At 45.2% G+C, this 26,367-nt stretch overlaps 1 protein-coding gene across 2 annotated transcripts in view; it reads left to right on the forward strand.

The window, feature by feature from the left end:
* Window positions 1-26,367, forward strand: part of Sufu (SUFU negative regulator of hedgehog signaling) — a 99,235-nt gene that overhangs the window by 13,024 nt on the left and 59,844 nt on the right. For both annotated transcript variants that reach the window (XM_034512072.2, XM_034512080.2), the window contains exon 3: window positions 19,762-19,898. In XM_034512072.2, coding sequence (XP_034367963.1) covers window positions 19,762-19,898 — 137 coding nt within the window. The remainder of the gene's footprint in view (window positions 1-19,761; window positions 19,899-26,367) is intronic.

The following is a 26,367-nucleotide window of genomic DNA, read 5'->3' on the forward strand; positions in this document are numbered from 1 at the left end:
CTGCTGTGGCCCTGCCCTTAAAGGGAGCCGAGCTGCTGTCCCACCAGGATACTTCTCAGAGACCCCGTGCTTAGAGGATGGACGACAATGGGAAGCTGTGCCTTCAACCTGATGACTTCCTGTTGAGTGAAGCTGGGTTTTAAACCGCCACGTGTGCAGCATCTCACGCGTGTAGACACTGCTACCTGTGCAGCATCTCACTCGTGTCATCTCACACGTGTAGACACTGCCGCCTATGCAGCATCTCACTTGTGTAGACATCACCACCTGTGCAGCATCTCACGCGTGTAGACACCACCACCTGTGCAGTATCTCACACATGTAGACACTGCCACCTGTGCAGTATCTCACGAGTGTAGACACCACCATCTGTGCAGCATCTCACGCGTGTAGACACCACCACCTGTGCAGTATCTCACACATGTAGACACTGCCCCCTGTGCAGCACCACTCAGGAGGCTCAGAACAATAAACAACTTACTTCTAGAGTAGACAAGATACTTTCTAAGTAAATCAAGCTATACACCTAAATTCAGAGGTATCGTGAGCTAATAGTATGATCATGACTGAGTAGAGTTAACCAGGACATGCCTGTCAGGGAAATGTCGAGCTGGAGGTTGAAGCCACTCTGTGGAGAGGAAAGTCTTGCTGGGTCATGGCCAGGGACCAGTTGGACACTGGTGACAACTGGACAGTGGTAACAGGATCTTGTGTCATCTCTTCAGTCATAGCTTCCATAACCTTATTGTGTATTTTCAGAAAGTTACCTGGGATGTCTACAACTCTGTAATGCACAGTGGTGACATGATAGGTTACTGGCTTGGTTGGCAAATTGACATGGCTAGACTTCTTTTGTGGTCAGGAATATGTCCACTATTCCACAAGCCCACAGCATGTCTTGACCAGGTCTGATTGTTTTTTTCTGAGGTTTCCTGTAGCTATGAGGTGCACTTTCCAATCTGGCTAAGCAGAGCTAATCTGAGATGAGTTATAAAGATGTGGTGGGAGTGGGCATGGTGGCACATGCTGAGGCAGGAGGATGTGTGAGTTTGTAGAGTATGTGCTTAGCAGACCTGGGTCTTGCCTGGGTAACTTAGACTCTTGGTTTGGCAGGAAAGGCCCAGGCTACCCTGAAGCCCACAGCAATCCTCCTGCCTCCTTTAGAGTGGAAGGATTACAGATGTAAGCCACCATATCCAGTAAGATCTCAACTTTTACTTATTTATTTTATGTATATGAATACGCCATTGCTCTCTTCAGATATACCAGAAAAGGGCATTATAGATTACATTACAGATGGTTGTGAGCCATCATGTGGTTGCTGGGAACTGAACTCAGGACCTCTGGAAGAGCAGTCAGTGCCCTTAACTACTGAGCCATCTCTCCAGCTCCAAGATCTCAACTTTTAATCAAAATAAAATAAAACAAAATAAAATGAGCCACATAGATGGCTCATTGGTTAAGAGGACTTGCTGTTCTTACAGAGACCACCTGGGTTCAGTTCCTATCACTTATATGGCAGTTTACAACCATCTGTAACTCCAGTTCCAGGAGATCTAACACCATTCTCTGGCCTCTGCAGGTGCTAAACATGCATGTGGTATACATACATACCTACAAGCAAAACATCCATAATGAATCCAGACCAACAACTGAAAAAGAATATTGGCTTTGGACCCCAATACCAGGTTCTCTGCAAAGGAGATTTATTTGCCCCAGAGAGACAAAAGGATAAGAGAAGAAGACAGATGAGAGGATGAAGAAGAGGAAGGGAACAAAGGAGAAGGATATTTGTCAGGGGTGCAGGGAGGAGGGGGGACTGTGTCTGGATAGAGAGGAGATAGGCTGGCCAAATAAGGAAGTGGCCAGCTTTAGGAATGTAATCTAATATTTTTTTTTAGCAAGGCAGAGGGAATGAGGGAGAAGACAAGGCCTGCCAGAGCCATGCTAGCCATGTCTGAGTCAGCTAGGGTCCCTTCAACCAGGTCTGGCCCAGTCCTCTCAAACCAGCACTTGGGAGGCTGACATAGGAGGGTTGTAAGTTTGAAGCCAACCTGCACTACACAGTGAGTTCTAGGGGAGCCCAAGTTAGATAATGTGCCTCAGTCTCACTACCCCAAGACATGTTGATACCCAGATCTTTTTCTTCTGTTTTTATATTCAGTTACATGTACACACAGACACACGCTCACACATGCATACAGGCACAAACATGCACACACACATGGATGCTTTACTTTGAGATTTATTTTTATTGTTTTTATTTACTTGTGTGTGTGTATGAGAGAGTGTGTGTGTATGTATATGAGAGAGTGTGTGTATGAGAGAGAGAAAGAGACAGTATGTGTGTATGTGTATGAGAGAAAGAGAGAGTGTGTGTGTGTGTGCAAGAGAGAGAGAGTGTGTGTGTATGAGAGAGACAGTATGTATGTGTGTGAGAGAGAGAGTGTGTGTATGAGAGAGAGACAGTGTGTGTGTGTGCCAAATGTGTATGTCCACGGAGACTAGAATGAGGATGTAGGATCCCCTGGAAATGGAGTTAGAGACAGTTACGATCTGTCATATGGGACTGAGAATCAAATCTGGGACCTCTGGAAGAGCAGCTAGTGCCCTCCACTCCAGTCCTGCCTTAATTCTTTTTTTTTTTTTTTTTTTTTTTTTTTTAACTAGGGTCTCATTGTGTACCCTGGATGGCCTTGAAATCATAGAGATCAGCCTGCCTCTGCCTCCTGGGCGCTGAGATGAAATAGGTGAACACCATGTCTGGCTAGACTTGTTCTTTTAGACAAGCTTTAGGCTTGTGACACATTGAGCAGACTTATGTGGCATGATGGTGTATACCTGTAATCCCAGAACTCAGAAGGATGAGTTCAAGGCTGGCCTCCATCAGAAAAAGTTCCACAATCGCCTCCTTCTGTGTGTGATATGCTCGTTACATTACTGATAACTTATTATTAGTTAAAGGTCAGCAGGGACAGGAGTCTCAAAAGTTCACTCTGGACTGTACAGTCATTTGGGTTTGGAAAACCCATGTCCTTTACCTGTCTACCCTCAAAGGGCCACACACAGCAGTTTGACTGTCTCTAGAAGTTTCCTGGCTCCGTTTAGTCATCCCTCCCGCTAGCCACCGGCAACCACTGACCTTTTGTCTCTGTAGCTTTCCCTTTTGAAAATGCTGTCTAGTTGAATCAGAGTGCATAGCCCTCTTCAGCCTGGCTTTATCTCACTCAGTAATACACACTTAAGGCTTCTCCATACCTTTTGTGGAGCAGTGGCGAGCTTTCTTTTTTCGGCAAGTAGTATTCCATTGTTTAAGTGTAACACATTCTCTCACCATCCTGTGTGCTAGGAATCAACCCTAAGCCCTCGCATACACTAAGCACAAGTTCTACCACCAAGTTCCTCTTAGTCCCGAGTTTTGAACATTTTTTATCTTGTTTTTAGTGTGTGTATACATACTATAATATGTGTATGGTCACCAGAGGACAACTTTATGGGGTTGGTTCTCTCTTCTCACCTTTACATGGTGTAGGGGTTAGTGTTTTGTCAGCTTGTCACCTGGGAAGAGGCAACCTCAACTGAGAAAATGCCTCCATCAGATTGGCCTATAGGTAAGGCTACACCCCCAGCCCTCTAGTTCACCTTGGAAGCCTCTGGGTGAGTAAGCTTCTCTGTGTAGATGCCGGGTAAGAAGCCATCCATGAAGCCTTAGGTCTCTGTTGTAGCTGGAGCCGGCTCATGAATCCTACACTTTCTTCACTGAGGGAGAAAAGCAATGAAAGACAGCTGACTCTGGGACGCACGGCCACAGTCCGAGGACAGCTGACTCTGGGACGCACGGCCACAGTCCGAGGACAGCTGACTCTGGGACGCACGGCCACAGTCCGAGGACAGCTGACTCTGGGACGCACGGCCACGGTCCGAGGTAGGGCTGAGGAGCACTGGGTGTGTGCGCTGGTACAGACTGCAGAAAGACTGCTCTGCAGACGTGTCCCCTTGGAGCCTACTGGACATGACCTTGTCCGTGAGAAGTGTCGATCGTGCTCTGTTGTAGTCTCAACCCATCTTAGACTCTCCTTGTCTCAGCTGAACCATCTCAAGGAAGACAAAATCTACAACTGCCTGGCCTGGCTTTTTCTGTCCCCCCATTGTTCTCAGAGTTGGAAATTAGAGCCTTTGTTTGTGATCCTTTGTTCTGACCCCTAAAAACAGGAGGGAGTGACCACTGCCCCAGCTCCCTGTGAGTCCCTGTGGAGACCTGACTTCTTCCAAGGCTTTGCAGCCCCTTGGCTAACTGTTCTCAACTTCACCTTGCCCACGGCTGCTAGAGCCTGAGAGCACACATTTGCCTGTGAGGACAGCATCTGCGGGTCGCCGTGTCACCTTGTGTTGCCTTCCCTCTGTGGCTCTAGGTACGGAGTGCATGAGAGCATTGTTCTCACTGACCATTGCCCACTTCTCAGTTAATACCGACATCGTTTACATTGTAGCCCAGGCCTCAGCTTGCTGTATAGCTGCGGCTGTCCTTGAATTCCAGATCTTTCTGCCTTCCTCTCATGAGTGGTGGAATTAAGGCTTTGAACCACTATGCCTGACTGTTACTGTTATTATTATTATTTACTTTTGTTTTAAGACAAGGTCTTGGTTATATACCCCAGTGTGATGGTTGTTCTTGGTTGCCAAGGTGACTACATATGGAATTAACTAAAACCCAAGCAATGGGTACACCTGTGAGGGATTTTCCCTAATTAAATCATTTTAAATGGGATGGGTGTAGTGAAGTGGGAGGCCCACCTTTGCTCTGGGAGCCTGTATCAAGGACATGGGAGGGAAGCACTGCTCTTTGCCCACTTCCTCTCACTCTCTCTCACTTCGAGTCCATTCCATCACTGCAATGTGATGAAGAAGATGGAGACCCTTCTTATCCTCTTCTTTTTTAATGTTTTATATTCCTTATTTTTTTAAAAAAATATTTATTTTATGTGCATTTGTGTTTTGTCTGCATATATGTCTGTGTGAGGGTGTTGGGATCCCCTGGAACTGAGGTTACGGACAGCTGTGAACTACCATGTGGGTTCTGGGAATTGAACGCAGGTCTTCTGGAAGAGCAGCCAATGCTCTTAACTGCTGAGCCATCTTTCCAGCCACCAGAGCTTGCTTCATTATGATTCCGGTGTATACTGAAGACCAGCTGAGACATCTAGCCTCTTGGACTGAACGCTACTGGATTCTTCCACTTTCTGTTGGTAGACAGCCATTGTTGGACTAGCTGGGCTACAGCCTCTAAAAGCTGCTCTAATAAGTCAGTCAATCAATCAGTCTCTCTCTCTCTCTCTCTCTCTCTCTCTCTCTCTCTCTTTCTGTCTCTCTTTCTCTCTCATCCTGTTAGTCCTGTTTTTCTAGAGAACTGTGACTAGCACACCCTGGCCATCCTTGGCCTTTAGAAATCCCCCTGCATCAGCCTCCTAGTGCTAATATTACACACATGATCTACTGGCTCCCAGAATCTTTAAATAAAATCATGAATGTACCTTCATGCTTGGTTGTAGCAATCTTGATGATATGTTGATCATGTCATTTTTCCCTTCAGAATAAGGCTAGACATGATGGCATGTGACTGTAATCCCAGCACTTGGGGAGTAGAGACACAAGGATCACAAATTTGTTACCAGCAGGAACCTATATTTAAATCAAATATTTATAAATGTTTTTGTTTGCGTGTATGTGTGTTTATGTGTGGGTGGGTGCCCACAGAGGCCATAAGGTGGAGGTGGAGCTACTGCCTGACATGGGCACTAGAAACGAAACTCTGATCCTCTGCAAGAGCAGCCAGTGCTCCTAAGGCTGAGCTTTCTCTCAGGGTCCTTATACCCAGGTTACCAAAAATATTCACAGACATGCGCACAAATGCCATGGTGGGTAAGTCTGCTGCTGAAATAAATAGACTGCATTCTAGGCCAGGCTCATAGACAGTCAAGTGATGTGATACTTGGTGGTCAGGCTTAGAAGAAAGGATGACCTGCTGCCCTTTCTGGCATAGGTCTGCCCGGTGATAGGTTGGCAGGCCCAGCTGATTTCTACCCAGCATGAATCTTGAGATGTCTTTGGAGGGCCAGGCGTTTCTTCACTGTATGGAGCGTCATTGCTGGACAGGTTCTGGGCCTGAGGGTCCTGATAATGAACAACATGTTACCCAACCCTGCTCTTACTGCCTGTCTTTTGGCTGAAGTCTCTTTGTAGGAGGTGGACTTGTTACCACTTCAGAGCCGTAGGTCCTCATGGCGCCCGGCTGTCTCTTCTTGTAGAGTTCGTGCCTTAGGCCTTGTAGAGATGGAATCCAGAGGCTTAGAAATGTGGTCAGCCTAGATTTGAGGAAAGGCCAGTTGGCCATTTGACAGTGAGGACTTGGGTTCATAACAGCTTCCTAGAAAGTGGAGCACGCTGGGCTCTAGACTTCTGATGTAACCCTCAAAGGTCCTTCTTTTCCCATTCCCGTTGTTTAGGGGTTACAGACCCTGCTCATAGAATCAGCCTTGCCTCAGGAAGATCACTCAAATCAAAGAGCTGTTCATGGTTTCCAGAACTGGTTTTCATGTGATCCCCAGTGCTGCTGAGAGCCCTGCCTTCCAGGGTGTGAGGTCAGAGCTCAGGGGTCACGGCTGTGAGATGTAAGAGCTTCTGGAGAAGGGGGTCTGCCTCTGTGTTCAGGTGCCATCAAGCTGGCTGGCTCCATCTTCTGCTGGCAGATAGGACTCCTAAGCACCTCTGAAGGCTTGGCTGGCAGACGGAGAAATGCTTAGTGAAAATCGACAGGCGACATTACGGCATGTTGGAAGTCAGTCTCTGTCAGTCTCCGTCCTGCTCTAGCATTTCCAAGATCAGGTTGCAGATACTGGATCCCCACCCTTGTCTGGACATTTTTCATTCTTATAACCAGGGGTTTTACATAGAGAAAGGACCAGAAGGAAGGCAGCAGCTGAACCTATGGAGTTAGAGATTTCTAGAAATGTTGGTGATGCGGACCTGTTAGTTTTGTGCTCAGTCTTTGACCAGGGACAGTATGCATAGCATGTCATGTAGTTATGTGTCTGCTCAGAAGCATCCTGGTGTGCTTGAGGAAAGCCGTGGGCATATGTAGCCTCCAGGATCCAGCACTTCTGCCTCTTCCTCTGCTGCTCTTGCCCTCTCTCACTCTGCTCCCTGTTCTATCTCAAGGCCTTAGCGCTTGGCTGTCCAACCTGGAGAGCTCTGCCTATAGATAGTCTCACCCTGACTCCCGCACTCCTTAGGTCTCCCTCAAGTCAGTAGGCCTTTGCTGACTGCCTCTTTCCACTCCTCTCTCCCTCCCTCCCTCCTTCCCTCCCTCCTTCCCTCCTTCCTTCCCTCCTCTCCTCCTTTCTTTTTTCCTTCTTTCTTTTCTTTCTTTCTTTTGATATTGGGTCTCACTGTGTAGACCAGGCTGGCCTTGAACTCACAGATCTCAAGGAGTCATCAAGGAAACATCAATGCATAATATATATGACTCCAGTGTGTGCTAAATGAGTCAGTTGGAGATGGTCCTTACTCCATGGGTCCGGTTCTTACAGAAGAGCTCTTAGCTTCAGAGGGAAGGATAGTGTACCTTAGCACGAAGTCTGAGCTTTGAGCTCAGGTGAAGGTGTTTCTTCCATTCAGGCCCCTACTCTGAAGATCAGAATCTGTCCAGGGCCATATCAAGCCTTTCTCTGGGAGTGGTGTGTGGCGTGGATACAGCCTAACTTGGCATGAGTGAAGGACTGAGTGCCGCACACAGTATTGGGACACTCTTCATCTTGTTCCTCAAATTCCCAGGGCGCACTATTGAGAGGTCTGTGCTCTGCTCAGTGCTGGAGTGTCCTGGGGTGTAAGGCAGGCAGGGTTTCTGCCTCCCTGAGTCTTAAATTCTTAGGGGAAAACAAATGAAACAAATGAAAATGTATTGATAGTTAACTAGAGTCCAGGTGCCAGCCTGGCAGTGGTGGCGCACACACACCTTTAATCCCAGCACTTGGAAAGCAGAGGCAGGCGGATTTCTGAGTTTGAGGCCAGCCTGGTCTACAGAGTGAGTTCCAGGACAGCCAGGGCTATATAGAGAAACCCTGTCTTGAAAAAAAACAAAAACAAAACCAAGAAAGAGTCCAGGTGCCAGGTTGAAAATGAGTAGGGGAACAAGTGTTAAGAGAGCACCTGAGATTAAGCTGAGTAGAGATGGAGAGGGTTCATTTTGCAGGGACCAGTATTGGTTTGTATGAAGTTTTGAATTGGTTTGTATGAGGCTTTAGTGCCAAGACTGTCATGTTGTTCAACTCTAGAGACACTGATCATATTGTTCTGCAGTGGGTGCTCCCTGGAGGTAATGTGCTTAGAGCCCTGACCATCCAACTATGTGAAAGTTGAAGTAGGAGGGACCTTGAGGCCTTCTAAGTACAGAAGGAAGGCCAGTGTGGGACAGGAGGAGCATGCAGTCTGCAGGCAGTGTGAGAAATGTGATTCTCAGCACTGGAGAGATGGCTCAGTGGTTAAGAGCACTTGGGTCTGGTTCCTACCATCCAATGGCAGCTCAAAAAACCACCTGGAACTCCAGTTCAAAAGGATCTCACGCCCTCTTCTGGCCTTCTTGAGTACTAGGCAAGTACCTGGTACACATATATACATTCAGGCAAAACACTCCTATATACATAAAGTAAAAGTAAAAGTTTCAAAAAGAATGTGACAGTCAGGACAACCATTCATAACTCCAGTTCTCGAGGATTGGGTCCAGTGCCTTCTGATGACCTCCAGTACCAGGCATACACATGGTATGTGTACATACATGCACACATAAAAAATATTAACGTCTAAGAAAATTAATTAAAATAAAATTAAGTTTCATTTTGGAAAAGAATTGACAGTGAATTTATGGGTGATGGGGAACACGGGGCTATAGGGACACTTTCCTGGAAGCAGGGCTCTGCCCTAGTGTGAGGGTCTCAAAAACGGAGGTGACTGATGGCTGCAGGAAGAGCCCCAGGGTAGCATCAGAAAGGTATTTGGACCCAGCTTTGACAGTAAGAGGGAAACTCGTGACACTTTGATGTTGCTTGTTTGTTGTTTAATGTCAAGGTCTGGTCATCTCTGAAACCATGGAAGTGTCATCACCACACAGTTGCTCAACCTTGACATGATGTACCTACCCCATGCACACATACAAAGTACAGCCTTGCCCTTGGGGAGCTAAGATGCTGAGAAGATTGTGTCTTGAATTACCTGCTTCAGATGTCTCGAGGCACCTGGCTGCTCAAAGTTGTAGGAGATAGTGGGTGGACAAAAGGCCCCTGGGCAGACCTTCTGGATCCTTGGGTCAATAAGCCTTGAGCTATACACCTGTGTGAGAGAGGCACACTTCCCAAATCCATCTGTGACTTGCCATCATTGGCCCAGCTTACCTTCTTTTTAAAAAGGTTTTGCAAGGTTGTTGACTTAAATCAACCCAAGGAATGGTAGCTGTTGGAGTTCTGTTATCTTTTTTTTTTTAATTTCCTTCCTTCCTTCCTTCCTTCCTTCCTTCCTTCCTTCCTTCCTTCCTTCCTTCCTTCCTTATTTCCTTCCTTTATTGAAGAAAAAAGTTTTTTTGAGACATGGTTTCTCTGTGTAGCCCTAGCTGTCTGGAACTCTGTAGACCAGGCTGGCCTAGAACTCAGAGATCCGCCTGCCTCTGCCTCCCAAGTGCTGGGCCTAAAGGTGTACATGAACACCTGACTTCATGTCAGAGTTCTTAATAGTTTGCCCAGCTGGCTTGGGATTTCCCTGGGTCTGACGGACTGCCCTCTGGAGGTGACTGGGAATAGAGGGAACAGGTTCTAGTTGACCTTCCTGTGGCTGGCGCTGGGGGCGGGTGTGATTGACTGAGCCCCCACTGCTCTCCAGGAAGGCTCTGCTGTTCCTGGCCTTTATTTTTCTTAAATTCCTTGTCTTGGCTGGGAAGCTCTTTGCTCCCTGAAGCCCAGGGCAGAGTTAAGCTGCCAAAGTATTGGGAGCAGGACGGTTTGTCTGCCTGGATTCTTAGCCAAATCTGTGCTGGGAGCTACTGTTTTTAAACCCGAGGAATGCTGTGGGAATGTGGTCCTTGGCTTCTGGCACAGCCTCAGGAAAGGGCTACCCAGTGAGGCACATAGATGCCATGAATCAGACTGGACAGGGTGTAGCAAAAAGCGAGCATGTGAGCCTTCAGTGTCGGCTTCTCTCAGCTCTAGAGTGAGCATGCTCTCTGTGGTCCCGCCTCAATTCTTTCTCCCACCTTGCTAGGAACTGAACCCAGGGCCATCCGCAGGTCAGCCTCTGGCCCTAGGATGATGGGTTTTCTTTTTTTCTTTCTTTTTTTTTTTACTTCCCAACCCCTCTTTGCCATCCAACCCCTGTTTTTAATTTTTGTTTTTGAGACAGGATCTCACATAGCCCAGGCTGGCCTTGAATTTACTAGCTGAAGGTAACCTCAAAGCTCCTGATTTTCCTGCCTTCACTTCTCTAAATACTAAAATTGTAAAGTCATGGCACCACACCAGCTTCTAGCTCTCTTTTTAAAAAGGTTATAGAAAGTGGTTTAGTATAACTCAGAGTTTGAAAGAAGTCTTAATTCTGGAAAAAATATTGCCATATAAACATATCTCAAAATTTTTAGTGTTTTTTTTTTTTTTTTTTTTTTTTTTTTGCTAAGTTTTACTACTGCTACCAAATGACTAGTAATGTTATCAGTAATTCTGAGTAATTCAAAATGAGAATGTCCCCTCTGCTTCTGGTTATTCAGTAATTATTTATAGAATTACACCACTGTGCTGATGTCACTCAGAGGACAGTAGGAATCAAGACGTCTCAGGAAATCAGACACAACAAGTAGAAACTGGCCAGTGGTTCTTGAAGGACTGTGTCAACAAAGCCAGAGTCCCTCACACACTGGAGGTATGAGATAGTGGGGACAGGGGGCTTCCAGCTGGCCCTGAGAAGATAGGGTGTTCCCTGCCAGAGGTTGAAAGTCTGTCACTGTGTGTGGAGAATGTCCTTATCCTCCTGGGCACATGCCATTCGCCTGAGGGTCACGAGAAGGTGGTAGAGCTGAGGCACCAGCTCATTGGCTTTGGCAGCCTGTGCTTGTGCTGTTTCTCTTATCCAGCCTTGCACTGGGATCCTGGAATCGCCTGGCTTTAGGGTCCACCCTGCAGCATCCCTGGGCCAAGGAAGTTGGCAGTGAGACTGTTGGGTGATGTCCTCACTGTCCAGCTTCTTTCTTGCCACTGGCAGACTTGCCATTCTACCTCAGGCATTGGATTTTCTTTTTTTTAATGTTTGTTTATTTTTTTGAGACAGGATTTTTCTGTGTAACATTCTTGGCTGTCCAGGAACTCACTTTGTAGGCAAGACTAGCCTGAAACTCACAGAGACCCACTTGCCTCTGCCTCCCAAGTGCTGGGATTAAAGGTTTGTACCACTGTGCCCAGCAGCTGTTTATTTTAATCTGTTATTACACTTATGTATTTATTTATCTATTTAGTGTGTGTGTGAGTGAGTGTCCATCTCTCTGAGACTCACCCGCCTGCATCAGCCTCTTAGTAGCTAACAGTAAGGTAACACACTACATCCAGCCACAGGTAGTTTTGATAACTTTTGTTAGCTTTTGCATCATGGTTTTTGTTGTTTTGTTTTCTGAGACAAGGGTTTATGTGTAGTCTGGGCTGTCCTGGAACTCTCTCTCTGTAGACCAGCCTGGCCTGGAATTCAGGGATCTGCCTGCCTGTCTCTGCCCCCAAGTGCTGGGATTAAAGATATCGTGCACCGCCTGGCCTTGTTTTTTTTTTTTTTTTTTTTTTTTTTTGCTCATTTATGGCAAAATATTCACGGTATGGAAATCACCATTTCCAGCATGTTTAGGTTTATTTTAGTGAAATTAAGTTTTACATTAGTGTATGGCCATTACTACTTTTAGTTTCTGGAACTTTTTAAATTTTCTCAGTTGAAACTAGACCCTTCCAAAATGATAGTTTCCCATTCTTCTTGTCTCCCTACACCTAGAAGCCAGGGTTCTACTTTCCGTCTGACTCTGACTACTCTAGTTTCCTGTCTAAGTTGATGCATGTGGGGTTGCTCCATGTGTCAGACTTATTTCACTTAGTACGGTGTCCTCAAGATTCACCCATGTCATGTGGGTGAGAATCTGTGTGTGTGCTTTTGTTTGAGACAGAGTTTCATACAACACAGGCTGGCCACAAAGATCTCAATGTGGCCGAGGGTCATCTGACTCTCCTGCTTCTACCTCCCAAGTGCTGGGAATTTAGGGATATGCATCACACCCTGCTTTTCCAACCAACTGACTGTTTCCTATCTGCTCTTTCCTACTTCCTCTCCTGCAGTAGGCCCTAGGGTGGCCTGTGTGTGTGTGAACCCTTCAGCTCTGTGTGAGTGATTCTGCTGTCAACAAGGGTAGTCAAGACGATTTTGTGTAGCTTCCTAGAGGTAGAATTACTGGCTCATTGCAGTGATTCTCTTTCACTTTTTGAAAACAGCCATCATGTTTTCTGTAGGGGCTGCATTGCCACCAGCCATACATAACAGTTCCAGCTTCGTGACCATTTGACTTGATGAGGCACTATTTACATGTTACCTGATGGTGACAGTAGAGCTTCTAGTGTGGGCTTTGCATGTCACCAGGTTGTTCCTCCTCAGGTGGAGGCACAGAGAGCCCATTGCTTCTCAGTGCTCACAGGCCAGTCTGCTTCCTGCTAGCTCTGGCCTTTAGTCCTGGGGGTGTCCTAATGAAGCACCAGACCTTATATATGCCCCATTTATAGAACAGCAGGAGTTTTTTTTTTTTTTTCTAATTTTTTGTTTTGTTTTATAAGTACTACTGAATGTGTTTATGCCAAAGGCTTTTTTCTAAGATTGTTCCCTTATGGTGAATTCCCAGAACTAGTAGCTGCTGAATAACAGCCAGCACTTAGCTTCTCTTCCTATGTCCAGGTGTTGTTTGAGGCATTTTGCTCTGTGTATTATGTGTGAATTAAGTAGCTTCCTAGAAGGTTTTTTTTTTTTTTTTTTTTTTTTTTTTTTTTTTTTTTTTTTTCCTAGACAAAGTCTCACTGTACCATGGATTTGTTAAGATGCTTCCCTTCCAAAACTATTCTGTCCTTAGGGTTTGTCATGTGGATGCTCTGAGCCATGACCTACCTCATGAGTGCAGAGCACGTGTTGCTAATTGCCTAGCTATCTTTCCAGCTCACCTCTTTTTTTTTTTTTTTTTTAAATGTTTAAAAAAATTATGTGTAGCCAGGCAGTGGTGGCGCACGCCTTTAATCCCAGCACTTGGGAGGCAGAGGCAGGCGGATTTCTGAGTTCCAGGACAGCCTGGTCTACAGAGTGAGTTCCAGGACAGCCAGGGCTACACAGAGAAACCCTGTCTCGAAAAAACAAAAACAAAAAATAAAAAAAACAAACAAAAAAAAAAACCAAAAAAATTATGTGTATGGATGTTTTGCATTTATTTATGTGAATGCACTTTGTGCATGCCTAGTGCCTGCAAAGGTCAGAAGAGTTCCTATGGAACTGGAGTTATAGATGGTTGTGAGCCACCATGTGGGTCCTGGGGACTGAATCTGTGTCCTCAGAAATAATAAAAAGTGCTCTTCACTACTGAGCCATCTCTCCAGCCCCTGGCCAGCTTTTTTTTTTTTTTTTTTTTTTTTTTTTTAGATTTATTTTTATTTATATGAGTAAACTGTCACTGTCTTCAGACACACCAGAAGAAGGCATCGGATCCCATTACAGATGGTTGTGAGCCACCATGTGGTTGCTAGGAATTGAACTCAGGACCTCGGGAAGAGCAGTCAGTGCTCTTAACCACTGAGCTGTCTCTTCAGCTTGCCTGTCCAGCTTTTTAAATCATGGTTTTTGCTTACTAGTGTTTAACTTCTCTGACAGAGAGGAATCTAACTCTTACTACCCTCAATACATTAACACTAGGGTAGTTGCAGAATTACTAACCTATACTAATGTAACAATAAACCAGCTTGCTAGAGTTTAATGTTTGCTTTCTGTTCTTTTCTGTCTTTCCCCTGAAGATACATGGCCAACAAATTGTATCCAAAGCTTGCTTAGTTGACTTGTCTTCACGGGGGCTATGGGTTCATTTGAAACAGTGAGAGTTCCTAGTTGCTTGCTTTGACTTCATGAAAATATTAGTGTGGCCACAGTTATAACTATAGGAAAAGTGTAAAAAAAGAAAGAAAGAAAGAAAGGAAGGAAGGAAGAAAGAAAGAAAGAAAGAACCTCCACTGCCTCTAGCCTTTCCCATCTGACTCACACTACTGTTGTCGGCATCTTGTCTCCTTTCCAGGTTACCCTTCCTGTGTGGCTTCCACACAAATGAATAGTGTTGTTTGCTTTTTTTCCACATAACAATGTTGCATCAATTTGGTTTTGTTTGGATTTTTTTTTTTTAATTATAAGCTCTTTATAGAGTCAACCTCATTGTCAAAACCATCATCTTGTATATCAAGACTCACACTGGGTTCTGAACTGCAAAGAGGATTCACTTTTCTGCCTATTTTTCATGCCTTTGTTCACCAGTTCAACAAAGCACAAGCACTATTATTTTTAATTTTTAAATTAGACTTATTATTGATCTTTCTTAATTTGTGAGTGTTTTGCCTGTATATGAATACATATAGTGCCCTCAGAGGTTAGGAAAAAGCACAACATATCTCCTGGAAATGGAGTTACAGATAGTTGTGAACCACCATGTGGGTGCTGGGAATCAAACCCAGGTCCTCTGGAAGAGCAGCCTGTGCTCTTAACCAGTTGAGGCATCTCTCCAGATCCACTATTAAAAAAAGAAAGAAGGACTCTTAGGCGCTTTCAGAGACTGACCCACCAACCAAAGAATACACCCGGGCTGGACCTCACATATGTAGCCGATGTACAGCTTTGGTCTTCATGTGGGCTGAGCAACTGGACCTAGGGATATCCCTAAAGCAGTTGTCTGTCTGTGGAAACATTTTCCTAAGGCCTCAGTGGGAGAGGATGTACCTAGCCATGCAGAGACTTGATGGGGGGGGGGGGGTGTTCCACCCTCTCAGAAAAAAAATGGGAGAGGGGCAGAGGGAAGAGACTGTGTGAGGGGAGAGACTGTGTGAGGGGAGGAGTGGGAGGGGACAGTGATTGGAATGTAAAGTGAGTAATAAAGGAAACTATCCTTTATTCTTCAGCAGTTTTCTACATGTGACCTGATCATGTCTGCCTTCACTCTTCCCTCCGTCCCTCTAGGAGTCCCCAGCACATACCCCATCCCTTTCATGTCCTAGCCTTTGAAGTGTTTTGTTTTCTTGAGCATCTACTGAGTCCAGTTAGTCCTGACTGTTGGTGTGCTGGCTGGTCTTGTTGGCTTATTGTGCACGTGAGGGGTTTGTTGTTGTTGGTTTGGGTTTTTTTTTTGGGGGGGGGGGAGGTTGGGGGTTTTTTGTTTTTTGTTTGTTTTGAGACAGTTGTCTCAAGTAGCTCACCTAGGTTGGCCTCCAACTTGCTAAGATCAGAATGACCTTGAGGGACTGGAGACTTAGCTCTGTAGTTAAGAGTGCTTACTGCTTTTGCAGAGCGCTTGCATTTGTTTCCTAGCTAGTTATCTGTCATTTCAGCTCCAGGAGATATAATGCCTCTCACCTCCATGCACTCATATGTGTACATACATTTAATTAAAATTAAAAATAAAATCTTAAGGGCCAGGGTTACTCAGTGGTTAAGTGTGTTTGTTGTTCTTCCTGACGATTCACATTTGGTTCCCAGCCCCCCCCCCCCCCCCCCCCCCCCCCGTGCTTATGTGGTTTACAACTGCCTGTAACTGTCTCAAGGGGGATCTGACACCTCTCCCTTCTGTGGTCATTTGCTCTTGTGTAGGTACCTGCACACAGACATACACATATACATATCCATAATTAAAGTAAATCTTACAAAAAAAAAAAAAAAAAAAAGACTGACCTTCGACTCCAGAGTCCCTGCTTTCTACATTCTTTCTTACAGCTGCAGATAACTCTTGGTCCCACTTCACATAAATGACATTTTAGGTAGTTTGTAGTAGTTTGAAGGCACAATTTTTGGAGTTAGTAACCATGTATGTAGTTTTGTTAAGTATTGCTAAATTCTCCCCCTTAGTAATTGTATTAATTGTGCTCCCACCAGCCCTATGAGAATTCCTCTTTCCTGTAACCTCACCAACAAAGTGTAGCATTACACTTACTTGTCAGTGCTTGCTGATCTGATAGGCAGGCACAGTGGTTAATCTGTTCCCATTTACGTCCCCCTCAGTTTGAGTGAAGTTGAGCATTTTCTCACATGCTTGTGAGGCATACACCCTCATACATTGGTTAATGGGGGTTCCATTGGTTAATGGGGGTTCCATTGGTTAATGGGGGTTCGTTCTAACAAACGTATCACCGGGCTTTGCTGTTGTTTTATGAACATCATATAGTGTACTTACACAAACCTATATGGTATAACCTGACAGCATATGGCACACAGCCTGTCACTCCTTGACTACAAGCCTATATAGCATGTTAATATACCAGATACTGTATATGGTTGTTAACACTGCAATACTTGTATATCAAAACCTAGGAAAAGGTTGCCAGGCATGGTGGTGCACACCTTTAATCCCAGCACCTGGGAGATGAAGGCAGGCAGAATTTGTGGGTTCAAGGTCAGCCTGGTCTAGACAATGAGCTTCAAACCATCAAGTATATTTAGCGTGACTGAAAGAAAGAAAGAAAGAAAGAAAGAAAGAAAGAAGGAAAGAGAGAAAGAGAAGAAGGAAGGAAGGAAGGAAGGAAGGATGAAAAATGTGGCATAAAAGGTTTTCGGCAGGGCTGGTGGGCAGCTCAATGATGAGAAGCCATTTAAGAGCCTGTAGGCCTGGGTTCACATAGAAGGAGAGAACTGCTCCTGCAGATTGTTCTTTGATAGTCCCATTTGTGCCAGGGCATGTGGTCCTTGCCACCCCTGTACACATGCACTCCGACATAGTGAAGAAATCTTACCCACAAAAAGCAAAAAAACATTATGTCCATGTAAGACACTTGTGCATTCAGGACTGGAGGTTTCTCTGGCTGAGTTTGGTGTCTGTGAGGCCCCGGGACATTATGATGCATTATGTAGACTTTATAAACACTGACACATAATTTCCCAAAAATCTTCTTCAATAATTAATTAACATTAAATTACTTTTTTCCTTTATAAGCCTATTTGTTTATATGTATGTAGTGTGGGTACATGAGTGTATGTGAGTTGGTGAGGGGGCATGTGGGAGAGTGTGAGTGTGAACATGTCTCTTTGCTCTCATATTTCATCCTAGAAGACATGAAAGACAGCTGTTCCCTTGGAGTGACTCCATTGTCTGATCAGACATACCCTCTTTGGCAGAGCAGCCTTTGTGTGAAGTGGTCCAGACCAAGCCAAGCCCCTGTGGGGAACTCTGAACACTGAATGGTCTTGTTGCTTGGCTGTTATTGCCTGGACAGCCTGCTTTGAAAAAGAAATCTGACAGGCCCAGGTCATGTGTTTATCCTAAGGCTGGCCATTCCAGGCTTGTGTTTCGGAGTGTTGAGGTTGTGTCCAGCCAGCCTCCTGGGTGGTAATCAAACACAGGTGGAGACCATCTGGCTGGGTCTGTCCCTCCTCAGCCAAGTAAGAGCTGGCCTGCCCACCACAGAGCTGGCTTAGAAACCACCCTATGTGGAGACAGATGGTCTGCACATGTGTGTGTGCATGAATGCACAGTCATACATGTGTGTGCACACAGCTTTCTTCAGGGAAGAGATGTGGTGTGGGTGCAAATGACTCAGTGTCTTCTCTCTCTGTACCATGGATTCTCTCCGACGTGCAGTATGGTCTATAACACATATGTTCCTTTAAGTTTGTTCCTCAAGTTTTTGTGGTTAGAAATCATGTATTTTCCTTGGCCCAAGATGAAAGCCCTGGAATAATAGTCTAATGCACTTTACAAAGCTGTCTCTAATTGGTGGCTGCTTGAGATCTTCCTTTTGCCCTGGTGACCCATCTCCCTGTGTGAGTTGTGTTTAGTTGTTGATTTTTGAGCCAGGGTTCTGTAGCCCTGGGTAGCCTAGAGTCCACTGACGTTTCTCTGCTTCTCCAGTGCTAAGATGAAAGGCAGTGCACCACCATGCCCCAACCTTTTTACAGAGTTGTAAAGTCAATCTCTTATACCTCTGGATTTTCACTCTTCAAACCTGGGGTCTCCCAAACCTGGGGTTTCCGGGAAGCATCCTCAATACGCATAGACTCTGTGTGGACTTAACCCCAACATGGCAGTTCATCAAGGAAACAAATAGTGTAAATAGTGTCACTTTAAGCAACTTACAGCCTTGTCTCCAAAAATCCATGTGTAGCCTCTGAATAGATTCTGCTTCCACATGGTAACCAAAGAAATAAGAACAGCACACACACTTTCTTTGACTGATGATTTCTAAGGATGCCTCTTCAGTCAGAAAGGCAGCTTCTCACAGTGATCTCTCCCTGATGGTTCAAGGGAGCTGGATCTACCTGCGCCTGCCCAAGCACAGAGAGCCAAAGCTGTGGCTCATGTCAGTTTCTAAGGCTCAGGGATTTCTTCCTACCCAGTGTCCCCTCCCAGCCTCTGGGGGATGATGACCTAGGAAGGATGCTGTGAGGAGTTCTAGGGCTGAACAGCCATTCTGTCTTCAGCCTGCAAGAGGTAGGAGGAAGCTGTCAGCTGTCATTTTAGCTTATGGTTTGTGTTTGTATGCTGGGAGTTTACATGTGTATCATCATTGTGGTTCATGTTTGTACAAGATATAATTACTCAAAATTACATGATGAACATATTTTAATTCTTAACCCTTCTCATCCTGGTAAGCTTTGTGGAGCTCTTGGGGACGCCTACCTGGCCACCTCCCTCACCTGAGTAGGTATGGCATCCTACCAACCACATTCTGCTCTTGGATGACATTGCTGCCCTGTCTAGCAGTAATCTGTTTCAGGGACTTCCCTGAGACTCAGGGCTCCTGAGTGCTTCCTAACAAAAGAGGCAGGCATTCAGATCTCATGCTTACAATCACCCTAAGGAGTGTGCTCACAGAAACTGTAATCCTCCTCATCCTGTGGCTGTTCTGCTTTGAGGTCCAGTGACTGAGGAGTGCTCATAAGGGGTATCGAGGGGTGCTCGGTGACCTTGGGATGAGAGGCCCTCTCAGTATTTCATTCTGCCTTAGGACCTGACTCAAGTGCTCATTCAGGAAACCAGTCAGTGCAGCCAAGAGTCCTGGTATCCCCAGAGGTAGAATGGAAGAAGGTATGTCTTCACAGAGCACACAGCTATGTTGTTAGATCACACGGTTTGTATCCTTAGCAAATTCGGTGGGTGCTTACTAATGATTTGAATAAGTGAGGAACAGAAGGGAGATTTTCAGTAGTGGTTCCTCTGTTATACAAAAAGAATATCTAGAACCAAAAATCTGGAAGCTATAACTCAAAAAAAAAAAAAAAAAAGCAGCAGTGTAGGTGTTGGGCTGGGCTGACGTCATACATGTACGTCCTCAGCTCACTGGTAAAGAGGGCTTTGGAGAGACTTCTTCACCCTGGGGTTTCCACTGAGTTTGTTTTTGTTTTGTATTTGCATGTGGGGACACCACACAAAGACTTTGCAGAACTTTGTTCTATGGTAGTTAAACTGAAAATGTTTATTTCTTTCAGGTTTACAGGAACAGATGGACCAAGTGGATTTGGCTTTGAGTTGACATTTCGTCTGAAGAGAGAAACTGGAGAGTCTGCCCCACCAACATGGCCAGCAGAGCTGATGCAGGGCCTAGCCCGATATGTCTTCCAGTCAGGTAATGGCCCAGCGGTTTTTGTGCTGGTCCTGTGACCATCAGCTTGGTGGGCTTTGGGAGACCTGCAGGTATACTTTGATGTCTACAGAGTCCTTTTGCGGGTAGAAAACTATGTGGACCTTAGCATACAGAGATTGTGTCAGTGTCCTGATACCCTGAGGCTTTGTTGCTGTCTGTCATCTCTAACCTGTTCCCTGTTCCCAGTGGCCTGGTTGTCTCTGTGTGTGTTTCCAGGCCTCAAGCACACAGACGAATTTTGGCTCAGTCTGGAAGAATAGTAGACTGGAGCTTGTACCCTTCCCTCACAGGGCAGAGGGGATGTTAAAATCAGAACTGAATTAGATTATTTGAATGCCCTCCAAGACATTGTCCTTTGCTCCCACTGCCCACTGGGGACTGCTGCAATGGATCTTGGGTAAGGCCTTTGTGCTGGGAATGTTGTTCTTACTTTCTTAGGTCACTGTGCCAGAACCCTCCAGCCTGTGGAGGCTTCAGAGCTCCCGAATATTCTCTGTAGCTAATGTTTAGGGAGTTCAGAGTAGTTATGTGACCTAGATTCTGTTTCTTTGATTTGATATGTAGCCTGCTTCCTCTCACCCTTCCCGTCCTTTCCTCACTAACATAATGGCCTTGGCTAGCCTGAAAGTCACTGTGAAGATCCACCTCTTTTAGCCGCCAAGTGCTAGGATTATAGGGAATATGTAAACCTAGGTGTGTGTGTGTGTGTGTGTGAGAGAGAGAGAGAGAGAGAGAGAGAGAGAGAGAGAGAGAGAGAGAGAGAGAGAGAGAGAGATTAACCTGGGGCCTTATACATAAAGGCAAGTGGTCTGACACTGACCCATATCCAGCCTACGTATTTTTTATGTTGAGCAGTGTCTCATTAAGTTGTCCAAGCTGACCTTGAACTCACTTTTTAGCCTGATTATAGGCCTGTGCCGCCAGGTCTAACTTTGAAAACAGATTTTTCTTTGATGTAGATTTTGATATGCTATTGGAATGGGGCTCTAAAGATGAGGCAACTTCTTGCTTGTAGAAACCGGTACTTCAGCCACTGTTTGATAATGTATGTACTCGTGTACCTACTTAGGTAGACGGAGATCAGAGAGATAGAAATAGATGCTACAAAATCACAGGAGTTTCTACTGTGAAGTCACTTTGAAGTTATAATGCAAATCAGTGGAGAATGGGATCGTATTTACAAATGTGCATTCACATACAAAACCTATTCCACTAGTGACTGCTTCATTTTACACCCCACCCCTGCTCCACTAGTGACTGCTTCATTTTACACCCCACTCCCTGCCCTTTTCTTTTGACACAGAGTCTTGACATATAGCCCAAGCTGTTCAAATCCTCTTTAACTGGTTAAAAAGGTGATCGTGGTACACACTTTTAATTCCAGCACTTAGGAGGCAGAGATAGTATCTGTGACTTTGAGGCCAGCCTGGTCTACAGAGAGTTCCAGCTCAGCCAGGACTACACAGAGAAACCCTGTCTCAAAACCACAAAAGGAAAAAAGAGTTGGTTAGGGGACTGGGGAAATAGCTCATTAGGTCAAGTGCTTGCTACAGTACTCAGCCACCTGAGTTTGATCCCTGGAACCCACACAGTAGAAGGAGAGAACCAACTCCTTCTTGTTGTCCTCTGACCTCCATGTGTATGCCAGGGAACACGTGCCCACATACATATACACACAAATAAACGTAATTTATTACAGTAAAAAAGAGTGTATGTTAGGGAGCTGATGAGATGGCTCAGTAGGTAAAGGTGCTTACTGCCAAGCCTTAGTCTGATTCCTGGAAACCAGATGTGGAAAAAATCAGCTCCCTCAAATTGTCCTTGGACCTCCACATGTGTGCCGTGGCATGCACCTTCATCCTCAGTAAATAATGTGTTAATTAAAAAAAAAGTTGTTAGGAGACAAGAAGTCACAGATTCATTCTACAGATTACTTATTTATTGATAGGAAAAAGGCAGGCTGGTTAAAAGCACTGGCCATTCTTCTGGAAGACCTGAGTTTAGTTCCCAGCTTGGGTATGGCGGCTCACAACTTCTAAGTTCCAGAGGAGCCAACTCCTTTTTCTAGCCTCCATGAGCTGAGAGGATTTATGAGTGTATAGACATACACACAGACAAAATACTCATAGACATAAAACAAAAATAAATACATCTTTGGGAGAGGGGGTGGGGATTATCCTGAGAAAGAAAGGCCTCAGCAGATGTCACCTTGATGCCCCAAAGGATCAAGCACAGCATCACAGCTAACAGAGTGTTCCTGTGTGTCTGACCACACTACAGAGCCAAGTAGGAGAATCAGCTGAGTGGCACTGTTCCTGGATCCAAGCGTGAGTTCCAGCCAAATGTGGCCACATTGTGGACATTCTACAGCACAGCCTCCTCAACTGTACCTAGTAGGACTGTCTAGGATCTGCAGAAACATGGTGGTTCACAGACAACGTTTGATCCTTGATGGATATTTGTGGACAACTGGGAAAATGTGACTGTGGACTGTATGTTAGGTGCTAGCGTTTCCCCCCCACCCCCATGAAGTTAGTTCCTCGTGTGGCTGTGGTGTTGTGATTATACGGGGTAATGTCTTTGTTTTTGGGAGACAAAGGCTGAAGTGTCTGTAGTTTGAATGATTCAACAGAAAAGTCAGACACTCGAGAGAAAGAGAGCAAGGGCAACATGTTATTAATGAGTTAAGGGGAGGGTATCTGACATTCATTTTATTCCTTCTAACTTTCCTATAGAATTGGAAATTTTTGCACTAAAATTTGTGGCTCTTAAGTGTGTGCTCTAAGTCCCTTCTGCAACAGTGGCTCCACTTACACCATCTCCAGTGTAACTGATTAGTTACTCCTGCAGATCACAGTAGGTGATTCAGAACAACAGGGTGACTACACCCTTAACTGGAATACCCAATTGTTAATTTCCAGATTTTTTTTTTTTTGTTTTTGGAGACAGGGTTTCTCTGTGTAGCCCTGGCTGTCCTGGAACTCACTCTGTAGACCAGGCTGTCCTGGAACTCAGAAATCCGCCTGCCTCTGCCTCCCAAGTGCTGGGATTAAAGGCGTGCACCACCACTGCACGCCAGATTTTCTATGATGCCATTTGTACTATTTTAAGTAATAGGTAAATTGGGTAGTGTAGATCACACCTATAATCCTGGCATCAGGGAGACAGAGTCTGGGAGACTCTGAGTTAAAGGCCAACTTGGGCTACATAGTGAGGCTGCCTCAAAACAAAATAAAACAAATAAAAAAGCCACAACCAAATAGTTAAACAAATCTACTTTAAGTTGACAGAGAATAATAGTAAGTTACTGAACCTCAGGATTGTGAGGAGGAGGAGACAGTGGTCCCTAATTTTAGGCTAAGGCCCAAACAGAAGTGAGGATAATGACTGAATTGTCAGTGTACCTGTGTGTCTCGTGCGGTGGGTAGGCACACTGGCTTTGTTGATTATGTGCATACAGACATGTCTTTCTATGCAAACCAGGCTGACATATTTGGTGCTCTCCTGCCTTAGTTCCTGAGTACTTGGCAGCTATGCTCAGGTTACATACTTTTCTTTTTCATACTGGGGATGGAACACAGGGTTATGTCAGCTTTACAGTTGCAGAAGACAACATTGAGGTTAGTAACCCATTCAAGATCACAGTGTGAAGGCAGGAGGTGAGCCCACATAATGAATGAAGTGCACTTTACCCCAGTGTTGTATTGATAGGAGCTGTGCAGACATCTGGTCTACCTAATGCCACAGGCTGTACAATGAGACATTTGAGAATCATCCATGTGGATAGATGCTGCTTGTACACATGGCTACTTGCTCTATGAATGGCTGGCTCAATGTTAAACAGCACTAATGCTCAATAGGGCGACAGTCTGGGGTTCTTGGGAAATGGAGCATGGTTTAAAAAAAAAAGCATTTATAAAATCTCCAAAATCCTCTTAGATTTTTATGTTTGTTAATAGATGTTTATATGTTATATTTATATGTTATATTTAGCTTTTATGTTTTAAAACTTTTATGTGTGTGTCTTCAGCTCCATGCATGTGGTGCACTTGTATGTTGAGATAGAAGGACAACCTTGGATGTAGTTCCCCAGGAGCTATTTGCCATATATATCTGAAAACTTAATATTATTGTATGCATATGTGTGACTGCCTGCATGTATGTGTGTGCACTGCATGTGCGCGGTGTGCCTGGTGCCTTCAAAGGCCAGAGAATCAGCATTTCTTATTGGCTTAGTGGCTTACAGAGGCTTCCTGGCCAGCAAGCCCAAAATCTGCTTGTTTCCTCCTCCAAGTGCTGGAACCACACGTGTGTGTTACCACATCCAACTTTTTTTAAAAATCTTTTTATTCATGAAAATCTGTGTACAAAGTGCGTAGGTAACTGTATATGGAATGTTGCAGGATATTTGATCACACTGTGAACCCCAAGATTGTGTTATTTACTGAAAAAAAAAAAATTGGTGTGGCTCAGCCCTTAGTACACACTCCCTCTGGCTGGAATACAGACACACCCTTAGCACACACCCTTAATCCCAAACAATGAAGGGAAAGTCAGTTTGTAGAAGGAAGCACCATGTTTGAAAGTGATGGCTATTTGGGTGGCAGACAAAGTGACAAATCAGAGAAAGGTTTGACAGAATAGGATATGCTCAACTCTCAGGAGAGAGAAGAAGAGGAGGCTGCCTAGGAGAGAGCAGCACGGAGAGGGAGAAAGGGGCAGCTTTACCAGGGGAGTTTCACAGAAACAGACTGAAGAGAGAACAAGCTAGACACAGTGAAGACAGACGAGCCAGAGAATGAGAAGGAGCTAGAAGACTAGAACAGATTGCCAGAGTTAGTTTGAGGCCAAGCAGAGCAATTCAGTCAGAAGCTGCAAGCAGCAGCCAGTTTGAATCAGTTGGCCTGGAGAGGAGATTAGGCCAGAACAGCTGAGTTGAACCAGCCAGAGCTCAGAAAGAGCAAGGGCGAGCTTATTTAGCAATAAGTCTCAGAGGCTGAAACATTCTAGGCCTAGATTAGGTTGTGTGGAGGCTAAAAGCTTCCAGGACTAGGCCCAGGTTAGACAGAGGCAGTAAACCTCAGAGACGACAATTACTTCAGGCAAATAAAAGACAGTTTTACATAGTGATGAATTTTCATAAACTGAATGGGCCCACATAACCAACACCTGAAGGGAGAAATGAGCCAGGTCTCCAGAAACCTTGAGTGGCCTGTGCTCTCACCACTGCTCTTCCCTTCACACCCCACACCCTTTCCTTTCTTTTGTCATCTGCCATTATTCTTACTTGATCCTACTTGGTCTTCAAGACCGTATGGATAGGAAAGAGAGAGGGGTGGGGGAGAAGACTATGAACCAGGAAGGAAGGCAGGAAGGCAGGCAGGCAGGCAGGCAGGCAGGCAGGCAGGCAGGCAGGCAGGCAGGCAGTCGAGAAGACAGACTGTGTGGATCAGCAAGTGGTTTGTGAAGTTGTGTGGTTTGATTGCTTGCTGGTTTGTTTGGTAATACCTTGCTTTCTGCACTGTCTTGCCCATATAAAACCAGCAGTAGCAATGCAGACACCGGCACTCATTTTGTAGATAACATTATATATATTTAAAACCGAGCTTGGTTTGGTCTGGCGGGTTTTTTTTATTCGTTTTTATTTTGTTTTTGTTTTTTGAGACACAGAGTCTCACTCCATGTTTCTACCTCCTAGGTGCTGGAGACAAAAGTGTGTACCATCATGCCTGGCTGTTCCCTGATTTTATGTAGTTGCTTTAGGTACTTGCCTTGTGTCTTAGTCAGGGTTTCTATTCCTGCACAAACATCATGACCAAGAAAGTAGTTGACGAGGAAAGAGTTTATTCACCTTACACTTCCACATTGCTGTTCATCACCAAAGGAAATCAGGACAGGAACTCACACAGGGCAGGAACTTGGAGGCAGGAGCTGATGCAAAGGCCACGGAGGAGTGCTGCTTACTGGCTTGCTTCCCCTGGCTTGCTCAGCTTGCTCTCTTCTAGAACCCAGGACTACCAGCCCATGGATGACACCACCCACAATTTGCTGGGTGCTCCCCCTTGATCACTAATTAAGAAAATGCCTTACAGCTGGATCTCATGGAGGCATTTCCTCTTCCTCTGTGATTACTCCAGTTGTGTCAAGTTGACACACAAAACCAACCAGTACACATTGGAAGCCCTGTTCTAAATGTAATAGACTCTGTTTAGTGGGGCCATATAGTAAATTTTGACTAAGGTGCAGAATCTCTATAGTATGATTGACTGTCCTTTAGATTTAGGCTTATCAGCTCTCAGAGTGGATCGTGCTCAGCTGATGATAGAGCCCCTCCTTGTGGCTTGTAGCTGTCACTAACTCCTGTGTGTTTGCATTCTATCAGGGTCACGTATAATTACATATATAGAACATGTGTGTTCTTTGCTTGATGTGTGCACAGGTACACCCTCCA

The sequence above is a fragment of the Arvicanthis niloticus genome, chromosome 1 (genome assembly GCF_011762505.2).
Source record: "Arvicanthis niloticus isolate mArvNil1 chromosome 1, mArvNil1.pat.X, whole genome shotgun sequence".
In the NCBI taxonomy this organism is placed as follows: domain Eukaryota; kingdom Metazoa; phylum Chordata; class Mammalia; order Rodentia; family Muridae; genus Arvicanthis; species Arvicanthis niloticus.